This window comes from Myotis myotis, unplaced genomic scaffold (assembly GCF_014108235.1).
Source record: "Myotis myotis isolate mMyoMyo1 unplaced genomic scaffold, mMyoMyo1.p scaffold_m19_p_3, whole genome shotgun sequence".
NCBI classification, from domain to species: Eukaryota; Metazoa; Chordata; class Mammalia; order Chiroptera; family Vespertilionidae; genus Myotis; species Myotis myotis.
In genome coordinates, this window is record NW_023416335.1 from 177962682 (window position 1) to 177975829 (window position 13148).

A 13148-nucleotide genomic window follows, 5' to 3' on the forward strand; every position below is an offset into this window, starting at 1 on the left:
TTTTTTACTAGTGAACTTGAACTTTTTTTCATGTTTTTATTAGCCACTTATATTTCTTTCTTTGTGTGTGAAATTTGCTATTCATGTCCTTTGCTAATTTTTATCTTTTTTTGTCAGCTTGACTTTACATATTGTTTAGGGTGTTGTTTTTTTTAACTTTCATGAAATTTAAATTTTTAAATAGCCAGACCTACCAATCTTTCTCTTCTGGTTTCCTTCTTCGCTTTTTTGTTTACAAAGTTCCTCCCCTGAACCCTCCCAGATTCCAAATGATTTTGCTTAAATAAATTCTTAAAATTAAAAAAAGAGAGAAACCATTCTGAGATCAGTTTTCTTAAAACAAACAAACAAACAAACAAACAAACAAACAAACAAACGTATTTCTTGTAGCTGTTATGATTTTATTTATTACTTTGGGATTGAATTTTGACAGTGTGGGAGTTTTAAGCCTCTCTCCCCACTGTCAGAACACAATTTATTGTGTAATCCATCGCTGGTTCAAATGCTACCCTTATCATCATAGCTCCTGTCATCTTCCTGGGATTCCATCTCCTGACAGTTACAGGAATGGGGGGCATGTGGGAGAGTGAACAAATATCCTAGGGAATAGACAGCGCTCTCAAGGTGTGAAAATTTAGATCAGGCAGATAGAGAACATACGGTGTTTGCTATAGAGTTTTAGCTTAGTGGTGGATTAAGTACATACATATGTAATTTTCAAGATAGTTGCTCATTAAAATATATAAATGAAACTTTTTAGCGGCAGGAAAAGGAAAGCAGGGCAATCGTCCCCAAATAATTTTGTCTGTAAATCCAGTTCCACACGCGAGCCACCTGTCACATGGACTCCTGCCCTTTAAACAGCACCACTCAGGTATGAGATTCGCGAGAGGAAGTTCAGATGAAGGTCTTGAGTCTTCGAGGATATTTTGCTTAGAGAAAATGGAACTTTATTTTAAAATACGGTGCTCATTACCAGCGCAGTAACCGCTACAGAAGCAGCATGACCCCCTCAGTTTTATACTGACATCGGCCTGCGCCGCTAAGGCGATTGCAAGGGGGGAGGGGCTGGGGAAGGAGGAATTATTTTTGCGTTTGAGCACCCGATTCCTCCTTTTTATTTTCTTTTTGCAAAAGACCGTTAAGGTCGGGGACAGGAGCCTCGAAACGTTAGGCCGCAACACAGTTATTTGGACTGTAGCGGTGGTTTTCGTAAATGGGAGAGATAAAAAAGGGAGAAGTGCAGCTTACACCACATAACTTCCTGGGGTCTCCCCGAGCCCTGAGCGGAGATCCCGGGAACGCCGCCGGCTGCGAGGCCCCCTCGCGCCACTGGGGGGCGCACTCCCTCCCTGGAAACCTCCCTCCGTCGCCCCCGCCCGGGGCTACGGAGCGGTGACGTCAAGGGGCGGGGCGGAGACGCGGTGCCCGGCGGCGGGGCGCGATCGCCTTCAGGGAGAACCTCTGGCTGCGGCGGGCGAGTGCGGCCGTGGTTGCTGGCCAGCCCCGCGGCCCTGGCTGGGGTGCAGCGCGAGCACCTGGCGGGCGATGGCGCCGAGCGCGAGCGGCCCCGGGTGGCGAGGGCGAGGCCCCGGGGCCCCGAGCGCGCCGCTCTCCGACGTCGACATCGGCTCTGGCGGCGCCGGGCCCGGGCGGCTAGGGGGCTCCTTCGGCTGATGGCGCTGGCGGCGCTGGCATCGCAGCCCGGGGTGGCTGGTGGCGCCGAGACCGTCGGGAACGCCAGCGTGGGTAAGGTCCGGGCGCCTCCCTTCTGCACCCCAAGGGGCCTTTGCATTTCTTGCAAGGTCGAGGTCCACCCCAGGGTCTGTGCGCCCCGCAGCCGAGGCGGCGCGTTCGGAACCGGCAGGAAGGGGTCAGGGTCCTTCGTGCAGAAGGACATTCCCTTTGCGAAGGAGGCGTCCTCACTCCCGCTGTGGAAGTGGGAAGAGATGCGTAACTCTCTTGTTCACACACATTCCTGTCCCCCTCGGGGAGGGGAGCAGCCATGTTTGTGGGTTTCATTTGACACTTGAAAGCACCTCTGGGCTCCCGAGTGGCGTGGCTGAGCCGCGGGACCGTCGGACGTGCAGAACCGAGGGCTCTGCGACCGACGGCCCCGCGGACCGCGCGGGGTTTTTACTTCCCAGTGGAGATGCTTTTCTAATTGGTGAGCTCGACGGAGTTGGACAGGAAAAGCGGACTCAGATCGGGCTTTAGATCGTAGGTCATGTGCTTGGCTGAATGGGTTTTATAAGTAATTCGTGGTTTGTTTAACATACACGCTGTGAATAGCACTAACTGTGCCAGGCTGATAATCACGTGCTTTTCCCGTGAGGTTAGGGGTTAGGCGCATTCTTGGTTTTGTTTGGAGCGTTAAGACACTAACAGTTCTGAAACATAGTATTTTTCTGAATAATGTGATTGTGCTCCTAAATACTTATCTTTGAAAAGCTCTTTGTGCAAACTGAGTTCTAGAATCTTTGCATAGGACTTAAGGCCAGAGCTGAAAAGGGCAAGTTCTATTTTTGCAGGAAAAGAAAAAATAAGCCTTTTTTTTTAATGGGGCACTACATTCACTGCAATGCAGAATGTACCAGGTGCTTTTTCATGGCAGTGTGTTGGGGTTTTTTTTGTTTTGAATCCTCACCCGAGGACATTTTTCCACGGATTTCTAGAGAGCGTGGAAGAGAGAGGGAAAGACAGAGAAATATCAGTGTGAGAGAAACACATCTGTTGGTTCGAGCACCATGCCCTTGACTGGAATCGAACCCGGGACCCTTCAGTCGGCAGGCTGACTATGCTCTATCCACCGAGACAAACCGGCTAAGGCAAGGCAGTGCTTTTTAATCCTCACGACCCTATATCACAGTCCTCACTTGGCAGAGGACCGAGCTGAGGCCCTAGATGATGATGCCCACCACACAAGCAAACAGCACTAGGGGCACAGGCAGCATCTGAAACCAAGTATGTCTTGCGGCAAATTTCCTGGTCCTTCCACTTCACCACAGCTGCCCCGAATAAGAATATTTTACTTTGCACTGAATTCTTCCGGGAATTCTCATTTCTCAAAAGAGCTTTCTGAGGCAGGTGGAGGAGACGCTGCTCCATCTCAACAGGTGAAGCATGTGAGAGACGGAGTTCGCAGTTGATCCGGGAGGGCTGCGGTCCAGAACTTTTCATTTCTAGTTCTGTGCTTTAGTATTTAATAACATCTGGACATTTTTACACAGAAGTTGAGAAACCTGCGTAATCGAGAGCTTAATATTCTTCAGGCGCAATTTCGTGCCTCTTCTGTGATTTCAGCACTGATATTTCCTCTACCGTGATACTCTTTTTGCCTGGCAGCAGTATTGTTGCTCTGTGCGGAAGGACAACATGCGGGAACTTAACTGCTGAGTGATAATTAAAGCTGATGTGCCCAAGCCGGTTTGGTTCATGAATAGAGCCTCTGCCCATGGACTGAAGGGTCCCGGGTTGGATTCTGGTCAAGGGCATGTACTAAGGTTGCGGGCTCAATCCCTGGCTCTGGTTGGGGCACCTGTGGGAGGCAGTCAATCTATGTGTCTCTCTTACATTGATGTTTCTCTCTCTGTCTCTCCCCCTCCCTTCCACGCTCTCTAAAATTCAATGGGAAAACATCTATGGGTAAACATTAATAAAACTAAAACAAGCTGATGTTCTCCACATCAGTCAGATAGAAATTAACAAAGACTGCCCTGACCGGTTTGGCTTGCGGACTCAAGGGTCCCAGGTTGGATTCCTGTCAAGGGCATGTACCTTGGCTGCGGGCACATCCCCAGTAGGGGGCGTGCAGGAGGCAGCTGATCGATGTATCTAACTCTGTCCCTCTCCCTTCCTCTCTGTAAAAAAATCAATAAAATATTTTTTAAAAAAATTAGTGAAGACTTAGTTCAAGACTTGCAGTCTCCTCATTTGTTTCGATTTGAGGACTCTGATAACTAGACAAACTGAGGGAATTAAGCAACTGCTGTAATTTAGGAGGATTTACCCATCTTTCCCAGGAAAAGCTAACTTGCACCACAGGGCTAGTGGCTCAAAAGCCAAATAAGTCTTTGAAGGTGGCAGATCAAGTTTCTAGAATGAGGAAGGTGCTTTCTGTGGCCAGCAGGGCACAAGGGGTGCACCACACGTTTAAACAGTGTTCCCTTGTCTCGAAGTTCCAGTTCTCTGCTGCCTTTAATGTCTTTTGTTATTGTTTCATATCCATTAACTTACATAATTACATAGTAATTGGAGGTGAGCACAAAGTCTTTTGAACTTCCTAATATCTGTGCTAATGATAATGCCATAAGTATGGTAGCAGGCCATTTTTGTAGTTAGTTGCAAGTGGTCTCTTTCTCTTGAAAGGGTGTGAAAGATGCCCTGGCTGGTGTGGCTCAATTGGTTAAGCATATCCCATGCATCGAGAGGTCACAGGGTTGCATTCTTGATCCCCAGTAGGAGGCGTGCAGCAGGCAACCAATCAATGTTCCTCCCTCTCCCTTCCTCTCTTTCTAAAAAAATCAATAAAAACATATTTTTTAAAAAAAAGTATGTGAAGAGTAATATGCACATTTTGTGTTTCCTTTCAGCTTTTGGTGCTAATGAAAACACATAAGACATAAATGAGAAATTGGTCCCTGCCGACATGGCTCAGTGGTTGAGCTTTGACCTATGAACCAGGAGGTCACGGTTTGATTCCCGGTCAGGGTACATGCCTGGGTTGTGGGCTTGATCCCCAGTGTGGGGCATGCAGGAGGCAGCTCATCAATGGTTCTTTCTCATCATTGATGTTTCTCTCTGTCCCTCTCTCTTCCTCTCTAAAATCAATAAATATATCTAAAAAAATAATAAATAAATAAATGAGAAATTGGGAGGTGCTGTTGCATGTTGACCAGTTCAAGTAGCTAAATTAACTGCTTTTGTTTTTAATATTTAACCTGAAGAGAATTATGAAGACAGCTTTCACAAATCTTTCCTAGAATTTGGTTGTTATATGAAAGCACAAACAATGCTTTCATTTTAGTAAAACAGAGGTCAATTTTAGTAAAATAGTAAAAAGGAAGAGCTGAACAATTTTAAGTTTGCAAGTTTAGGATTTGATTGGGAAAGAAAAGGGATTGGGTAGCTCTTGGTGGAATAGAATTCTTGGAAAGAAGAAGTGACTGCGTAGGAATGAAGAGTAGGAAAAATAGAAAAGAGCCCCCTATTATATGGGTCAGATGGAAAAAAAAAAACATTTTTGGCAGAAAAAACAGGCACTTCTTTTTAGAGGCGAGCTACAGACAGCTTAAGGCTCTGTCTCCTTGTTGGCCACGTGCTCTGTAATATCACTTGATGTACTGTTTCCCTCCCACACCCAAAGTCATAAGATCTAATTATGCCTCATAGAATGTTTCTCACGAATCCCTTCCCAGATGGCTTAGAGGTGAATTAAGTTCCTGTTAACTTCTTCGGGACATATTTTGGTTATATGCCTTTATTTGCCATGTGTGCTTTTATGAGTAAAAGTTAAATGCAGATTCTGCTAGACTGTACTGTTCAAGTTGTCTTGGTTTTCAGGATTTTTCCTTGTCACTTTAAGGAAGTCTCCTTCTCACTTTGATGTTTTTGATGGGTGTGCCAAGCATTTATTAGTATACCTGTTAGTCCTCTTCTTCCCACGCCTTTATTTGCAGGACCTTACTGAATGCCTGACGTAAAACAATAAATAAGATGAGCCTCTGAAACACTGTAAAGCTAATGGAAGTTAATCCTGATACTTTATTGTGTCGTATTGGACTGTTTACAAAAATTTCCCCATTTATTTGAGAATTTCAGCAGCCAAGTGATTCATGTAGCACAGTTACCTCCATTTTACCATGAGGGAACTGAGGCCCTGAAAAAAGAAATTACTTCCCTGAGGTGACAGACTTGAACTGTCATTTACTGAACAGTTACTATGTGCCAACTAGGTGACACTACTGTACTAGGCGTTGGGATGTCAAACATGACAAAGCCCGTATAGCCAGGAGTCATACCATAACTGATTTTGTTAATACACAGTCTTCTGTGAAAATGGTGAAATGGCTATCAGACTGCAGGGGTAGCACTGCCAAAGGATCTTCACACAGAAGTTAGGTCAGCGATAACTAAGAATAGGGAAAATGTACTTATCCTGCCCTACCTCATCCAACATTGAGTTAGGAGCTCTCAAACCTGGCTGACCATTAGAAATCAGCTGGAAGACGTTATTTAAAAAGGCATATTGGTGAAGAGTCAACTAGAAATTGAAATTTAAAAGAAAAAGTAAATTAACAATAGTATCAAGAAACATGAAATATTTAGGGATAATTATAATGGGATATGTGAAGACCATTACAGAGAAAACTATACAACAGTCTTTTTTTTTTTTAAGTATGTTTTTATTGATTTTAGGGAGAGAGGAAGGGAGAGGGATAGAGAGATAGAGGCATCATCAATGAGAGAGAAATGTCCCTTGGCTGCCTCCTGCGTGGCCTCTCCTGGGGATGGAGCCTGCAACCTGAGCATGTGCCGTGACCGGGAATCCTTATGGTGCTCCTGTTTTATAAATTTCAGAGGAAGAGTTGAGGTAGAAGCTGTGTTTTGAGTGCCATTAAGGTTTCTTTCTGAAAAGAATACCTCACTATCACTGTAGAAATTTTATAAACAATGAAATGTGTAAAGAGAAATCACTTAAAATATATTTCCAGGGATACCTATGTTTAATACCCCTACTTATTTTTTCAGGTTACTAGTTGTTTAATAATGTATTTTAATTTCTTTGGTCCTATCTTTCCTTACTCTCGTTTATTTATTTATTTTTTATTTTTATTTTTAAAAATATATTTTATTGATTTTTTTTACAGAGAGGAAGGGAGAGGGATAGAGAGCTAGAAACATCGATGAGAGAGAAACATTGACCAGCCGCCTCCTGCACACCTCCCACTGGGGATGTGCCTGCAACCAAGGTACATGCCCTTGACCGGAATCGAACCCGGGACCTCTCAGTCCGCAGGTCGACGCTCTATCCACTGAGCCAAACCGGTTTGGCTCCTTACTCTCTTTTAAAGCAATGAACACTTCAGTTCTCCAAGTATTTCTTATTTGTGATTTATCTTTACCCTGTTTTACCTATTTAGTGGATTATTTGAGAATTAGCTTGGACAAAGAAAGAACTGGTATGCAGCTAGGAGAAAGATACACAGAGAACCATGGGTAGAGTGAGTGAGTTAATAAACACAACCAGAAATGGATGGGAAAGGCCTAGATGAGGTGTTGGAAAACTGTTGTTACAACCTGTCTTTTATGTGGACTCTGAACTTGGTCCTTAAACAAAAAGCTCATTTTTCCAGAATACCCGTGGTTCATAAAGTAAGTATCTGAGGTGGGCGTTCAAATGACATTTTTGCCCGTGCTGATGGCACCTTCTTTTGCAAGCTAGGTAATACAGCCCTATTTGACAGATGAAGAAATTGAGGTTTAAGAGAATTGAGAGCCCTAACCGGTTTGGCTTAGTGGATAGGGAGAGCGTCGGCCTGCGGACTCTAGGGTCCCAGGTTCAATTCCGGTCAAGGGCATGTACCTTGGTTGTGGGCACATACCCAGTAGGGAGTGTGCAGGAGGCAGCTGAATCGATGTTTCTAACTCTCTATTCCTCTCCCTTCCTCTCTGTAAAAAAATCAATAAAATATATTAAAAAAAAAAGAGAGAGAGAATTGAGAAACTTGCCTAAGATCACACAGCTCGTATATGGTGGGATAAAATTGTAGCCACCTCTGTGTCTCCAGGTGACTTCAGAATTCTTAGTTCCTACTGTTCTTTAATACCAGTGCATTCACAGTTGTCAGTAGCTCCTTAGGGTTGTTAATTCTTAAATTCAGGGGCTCTGTTCAGAATAGAATTGTTGTGGTTGCTCTCAGATGGTTTTTTTTTTTTTTTTTTTTTTTTTTTTTTTTTTCTGGGCTCTGGGAGCCAGGCACCTTGAGCATCCTCAGCCACTTTAAGAATTTTTCTCATCTTTTGAAATACCTTTTTCCCATTTTAGCTCTTAGTTCTGCCACTCACTAGCCAAGTCACCCTGGTGAGCTGCTTCACCTCTTTAAGCTTAATTCTCATCAGTGAAATAGGGGCAGTAATAAAATTTATCAACCAATTTTTCTTTCTGAGGATTAAATCTGTGTCTATGTTTATATATGTGATTTCTACAAACTGATATTAGAAGTTCGTATATTATAATGAAACGTTTCTCTTGTTGTAGGTCTTATTGAATTTTCTGTGGGGAAATTTAGATACTTCAAGCTCAACAGACCCTTTCCAGAGGAAGCTATTTTGCGTAATATTTCCAGCAATGTGACTTTTCTTATTTTCCAAATACACTCACAGTATCAGAATACAACCATTTCTTTTTCTAAGGTAAGTACAAAGGATTATTTCTGTAAAAACTGTTTCTGCAGTTTGTGTCCTTATATTTAGCCAAAGCATTAGAATTATTGGATGCCTCTTTATGTTTAACTTTATGTCTTAGACTTTTTAAAAAAAATCAAAGTTGGTTTCTGTCAAATTAGTGGTTTAGACCAGCTAAGAGGTGAATGTCTCAGGCCTTTCTTGAATGTGGTGACCTCTGACTTAATGAGGAGGTGATAGAGTGCTGAGTTTGGGGGAAGGGTGAGCTATGCCAGTGTTTCCTGTCTGAATGTAGTTAAAGCTTTCCTCATGATTTCCCACTTTTTTTCTCCCTTACTCTCCTGGGTCCTTGATGATTTTTACCTGTGAATATATTTTAATGGGTTTCCCTTTCTGTTTAGCCATTTAATGTGGTGTTGAATATGACTAAGATATATATGTTTAATAAGACCCTGTAGGATCAGCTTTATTCTTTGACGCCTCTTGGAAACAAAAATACCCTAACACTGAGTTAATCTTCTAGCAGCATTCAGAACTCTTGCAGAAATCATCACTAAACCCTTTAACCTCAGCCTCAGCTTTGGGAAGTTTTTCAAATGCCCTGGCTTAGCCTAAGCTATTAAGGACCTGCCATTATGTTAAGCTTTTACAAATCTATTTCTATTTAGCGTATATGACTCTTTAGACAAATAAATTCCACTATGTATGTTGTGTGTTCTGTTTGTCCTAAGCCTATATTCTAATACCCTAGATTTTGTTAAACAAAGCTCTTTTAGTCCAGTTCATATATATTTTATAGGCCTTGGTCATATCATCTCTCAAACGAAGTCTTTTGTATATTTCTATCCTGACATCCTGCTTCTGTCATGAAGGTTTTGAGGTTACATGCCTGTGTGTGGTAGTTTAATCGACTAGAAATGGAAGAGCTTGATCATGGAAAACAAGAAGGAATAAATTGTTAATTGCAAGAGATGACAGTGCCTGTGACCCATTTATGCTGACTTTGCTTTAGTTCATGGCAGCCAGAGCAGAAATCAAATCATGTTAAATTTCCTAACTTTCTTAGGAGGAAGAACATGCCAGTTACTCAGAAGAAGCCAAGTTTTTTTCTGGCACTATATTCAAAAGGAATCTCCCTATTCAGGCCCTTACATAGGAGACATAGTACAATGGCACATGTATAATTTCCTTCTTAATAACATTACTATACAGACAACATTTGAAGGAAGAGAAAGGGCAGAGAAGAAAAAGGCATTTATATTTACTGCATGCCTACTGTGTGCTAGGCTGGTAGTCTTAGCTCCTGGGGTCACAGACTTTGAATCTGCTGAAACTGATGGACTCTCTACCTGGCAGAACGTATAGATACATATGCGTGATTTCATGGGGACTTCGGGAAACTCTCTGGGCCTCTGGGCTCCTAGTTAGGAACCCCGTGCCTGGTTTCCCATATAATTAATTTAATCCTCACAACAGCTCAACAAAGTAGTTGCAGTGTCTGTTTTTATTTCTGAGGAAACAGAGCTCGGATAAAGGGATGTCGCCATAACTAATGTGACAAAAGCAGCCTGAATGAACAACATATGCCAGTCACAGTCCTCCAGCTCAGTTCCCTGCGGGAAGGATCTTCGTTATCTTTAATTATAACAATGTTCCTTCACGGTGCTGCCTTTAGTTCTCACCGTGTCTGTACTGCTGAGAGGATAACCAGCCTGCATGTAGCTCTGGAAGTGAGAGGTCTGTGGGGAGAGGATTGTTTCTGTGTCCTCTGCCCTTCCCGACGAAGTGTAGCACTTAAGATTTTTAGGCTCATCATGGCAGCTGGTTCTTTGAAACTGTCGATTCTGTAGTTTGTCAATTAGTATTTGGGTCATTCTCCCTTATGATTGTCAGATTGAAGCCTAGCTATCACTTATGGAAAAATCAACCTGCCAGTCAGTCTGCAGTTATGGAAAAACCTGGCAAGGAAACCTAACATAGGCCAATCACAGTCCTCCCACTCGGTTTCAGCTAGCTTACATTACCCTGCAAATAGGACTTGCTGGTATCTTAAGAACCTCCCGACCTCCTAGCCCATCCGGCCCTGTTTCTGCATTGCTGTTTCCAACGCTCTAAAGAGCTCGCTCTCGCCCCAAATCCCTCAGAAACAATATTCCACAGCATGTCAGGCATGCACTCCCTTAGCCCATGGGTTGTTTTCCCTTGAATAAAGGATATCAAACTTGTGATGAAATTATTTTAGTTTCATCATTCAACAGTAGTGTTAGCACCTGACCTAGTACATCTTAATTTGGGGGATAGAAAAGCTTGGGAATTTTATTGCATCTGATCAAAGATCATGTATTTTAAATAGTTCTGCCATGTGTATGTGTGGGCAAATGCACATAGAGGTGAAAAGAGCCCTTTAATTGTCTAAGGAAGGTCTGTTTTGATTCTATTCTGTTTGGGGAAGATTTGGAATAGGACATGCATACTAGATCAATTCTGGAATTTTAATATTTTGCTCAACTCCCTATTCATGATGACTCTTTTCTTCCTTATTGCAGACTCTCCTCCCCAGTACCTCGGGAACAGGCACTGACAAAGGACTGGTTTTCATTCTTAGACCAGAGCAGAGTATGTGCTTTTGGTATTTGGAGACTTCAGATGCTGAGCCTGTCCAAAATATGGCCATTCCACTCTCCTACTCAGAAAGAGGTGGTAACCTTTCTGTCTTCGACTTCTACTACTGTCTAGAATATGGGACTTATTCCTGGATATTTGGGGAAAACTGTAATCGTATTAAAAGTGTTTATTGTAAGTACAATATATTTAACCAGAAAGGTTTTAATAGCAAGGGAGCCAGAGAATTGTCATGATGTTGAAAGTCCTGAAAGGAGCTAGGAGAATACATTTATTCATTGGAAAAACATTTAAGGAGTCCTTGGAAAAGCGGTAACAAAAGGGCAAGACACAGTCATTAACACTTCGGTTGGTTATTCTAGGCAGAGGAGGGCACTGAAGAAAAATGGAGTGTTTGGAGAATAGCATTAGTGGGTGTGGCTGGAGGCAGAGTGTGAGGGCCTTGTATATAATTTGAGGTTTACATTCTATTCTGAGGTCGGTTCTGGGGAAGCATAGAGAGTGTTTAAGCAGAGGAATGATGTGATGCACTTCATCTCTTAGAAAGTTAACTCCAGAAGCAGTGTGGGGAGTGGGCTGGAGAGGCCCGTGGCAGCACTAAGGATGTCCAACTGCCACCTTAGCCCTCTCCCCACAGGGAGCGGACCTAAGCTGTCAATCAGACATCCTCTGAGGGCTCCCGGACTGCGAGAGGGCACAGGCCAAGTTGAGGGACCCCCCTGAGTGCAGGAATTTCATGCACTGGGCCTCTAGTTATTAATAAAATGGAATGCCATAAATGTGTGTTTAATTAAATATTCAAATACCATTCTGATACATGGTCTTGGGGGTCTTTGAGGTCTTTTACTCTTTTTTTTTTTTTTATGTATACAAAGACTCTTGCAGAATCGATATGACACTGTCTTTCTCCCTATTACTCATGGAGTTCCTTTCCTCTTTGGCAGTGTCTTTTCCCCTCCATCCCTGGGTTCTTATGTTCTTTTTGTAGGTTCATAGTCCCCAAAACCTAATAAAGACCGCTTTCCCTAGGAAATGGACACTTTCAACATACAATTTCAGGGTGTTCATGGAGCCCCTAAGACCCATCCTTGTATCCCAGCTTAAGAATCTCTTGTCTCTTCTGACCATTTCAACTCTAGAGCAGAGTTTGACAAACTACAGACTGAGCCAAATCTAGTTCGCTGCCTGTTTTGTACATAAAGTCTTATTAGAATGCAGCCATGTTTACTCACTTATGTGTTGTCTGTGACTGCTCTCGTGCCATGAGGGCGGGGTTGAGTAATTGTCACAGAGACCATTCGGCCCTTGAAGCCTAAAATCAGCACTATCTGATCCTTTACAGAAGAGATTTGCTGACCCTTGTTCTAGGGCCCTTAACCTCAGTTAATTTTACCCGCTTAACCTCAGTCATGAGGTGGTACAAAACTAGAAGCTCTGTATTTAACTTATATATGGAAAGTTGTTGAAAGAGTAGAGTTCTGTTTTCTGAGTGTTATTTGAATATATAAAAAATTCTGTGTTGAGTGACTTCCTTATTTTTCATCCAGATCCTATTCCTGGAGGCTGTAATTTGGAGTTTGATTTAGATATTGACCCCAACATTTACTTGGAGTATGATTTCTTTGAAACAACTATCAAATTTGCCCCAGCAAACCTAGGCTATGCAAGGTATGTCTGCCTCTTAGAACTACTTTTAGAACACGTATGACTAGATTCAATGAACTCTCTCAAAAGTCATCGTTCTCTTTAGTAAAATGGAATTGTTTAGTTTTTTTGAATGAAAGTAATTCATACATTGTAACTAATACTTGAGCTGCCATTTATAGTTAATATTGCCCCCCTCAGTGTGTATGAAAGGCCAAATGTTGAATGTCTTATGAGCGTAGAAGTACATCTTAGTTTTCATGAAGAGTTTTATATATGGAAAGCCTTTTGGAGCCTTGAAATATACTTTTTTTTGGTAAGGATTTTATTTTAATTAAAACTCTGCATTAGTTTCTAGGTTAATAATAAGGATAGCTAATGTTTGAATAACATTTGAATGCTCTCTGTGCATCATCCACAGTGCTGAGTGTCCTGTGTTCTTTATCATTTAATTCTAACACTTATCAAGACGGGGC

At 42.5% G+C, this 13148-nt stretch overlaps 1 protein-coding gene across 1 annotated transcript in view; it reads left to right on the plus strand.

Moving 5' to 3' along the window:
- The first annotated feature begins 1405 nt into the window (after positions 1–1405).
- TM7SF3 (transmembrane 7 superfamily member 3) overlaps positions 1406–13148 on the plus strand; it is a 28217-nt gene continuing 16474 nt past the window's right edge. The window contains exons 1-4 of the mRNA XM_036298669.1: positions 1406–1749; positions 8261–8415; positions 10953–11202; positions 12576–12696. Of these exons, the coding sequence (XP_036154562.1) occupies positions 1677–1749; positions 8261–8415; positions 10953–11202; positions 12576–12696 (599 nt within the window). The 5' untranslated portion in view covers positions 1406–1676. The remainder of the gene's footprint in view (positions 1750–8260; positions 8416–10952; positions 11203–12575; positions 12697–13148) is intronic.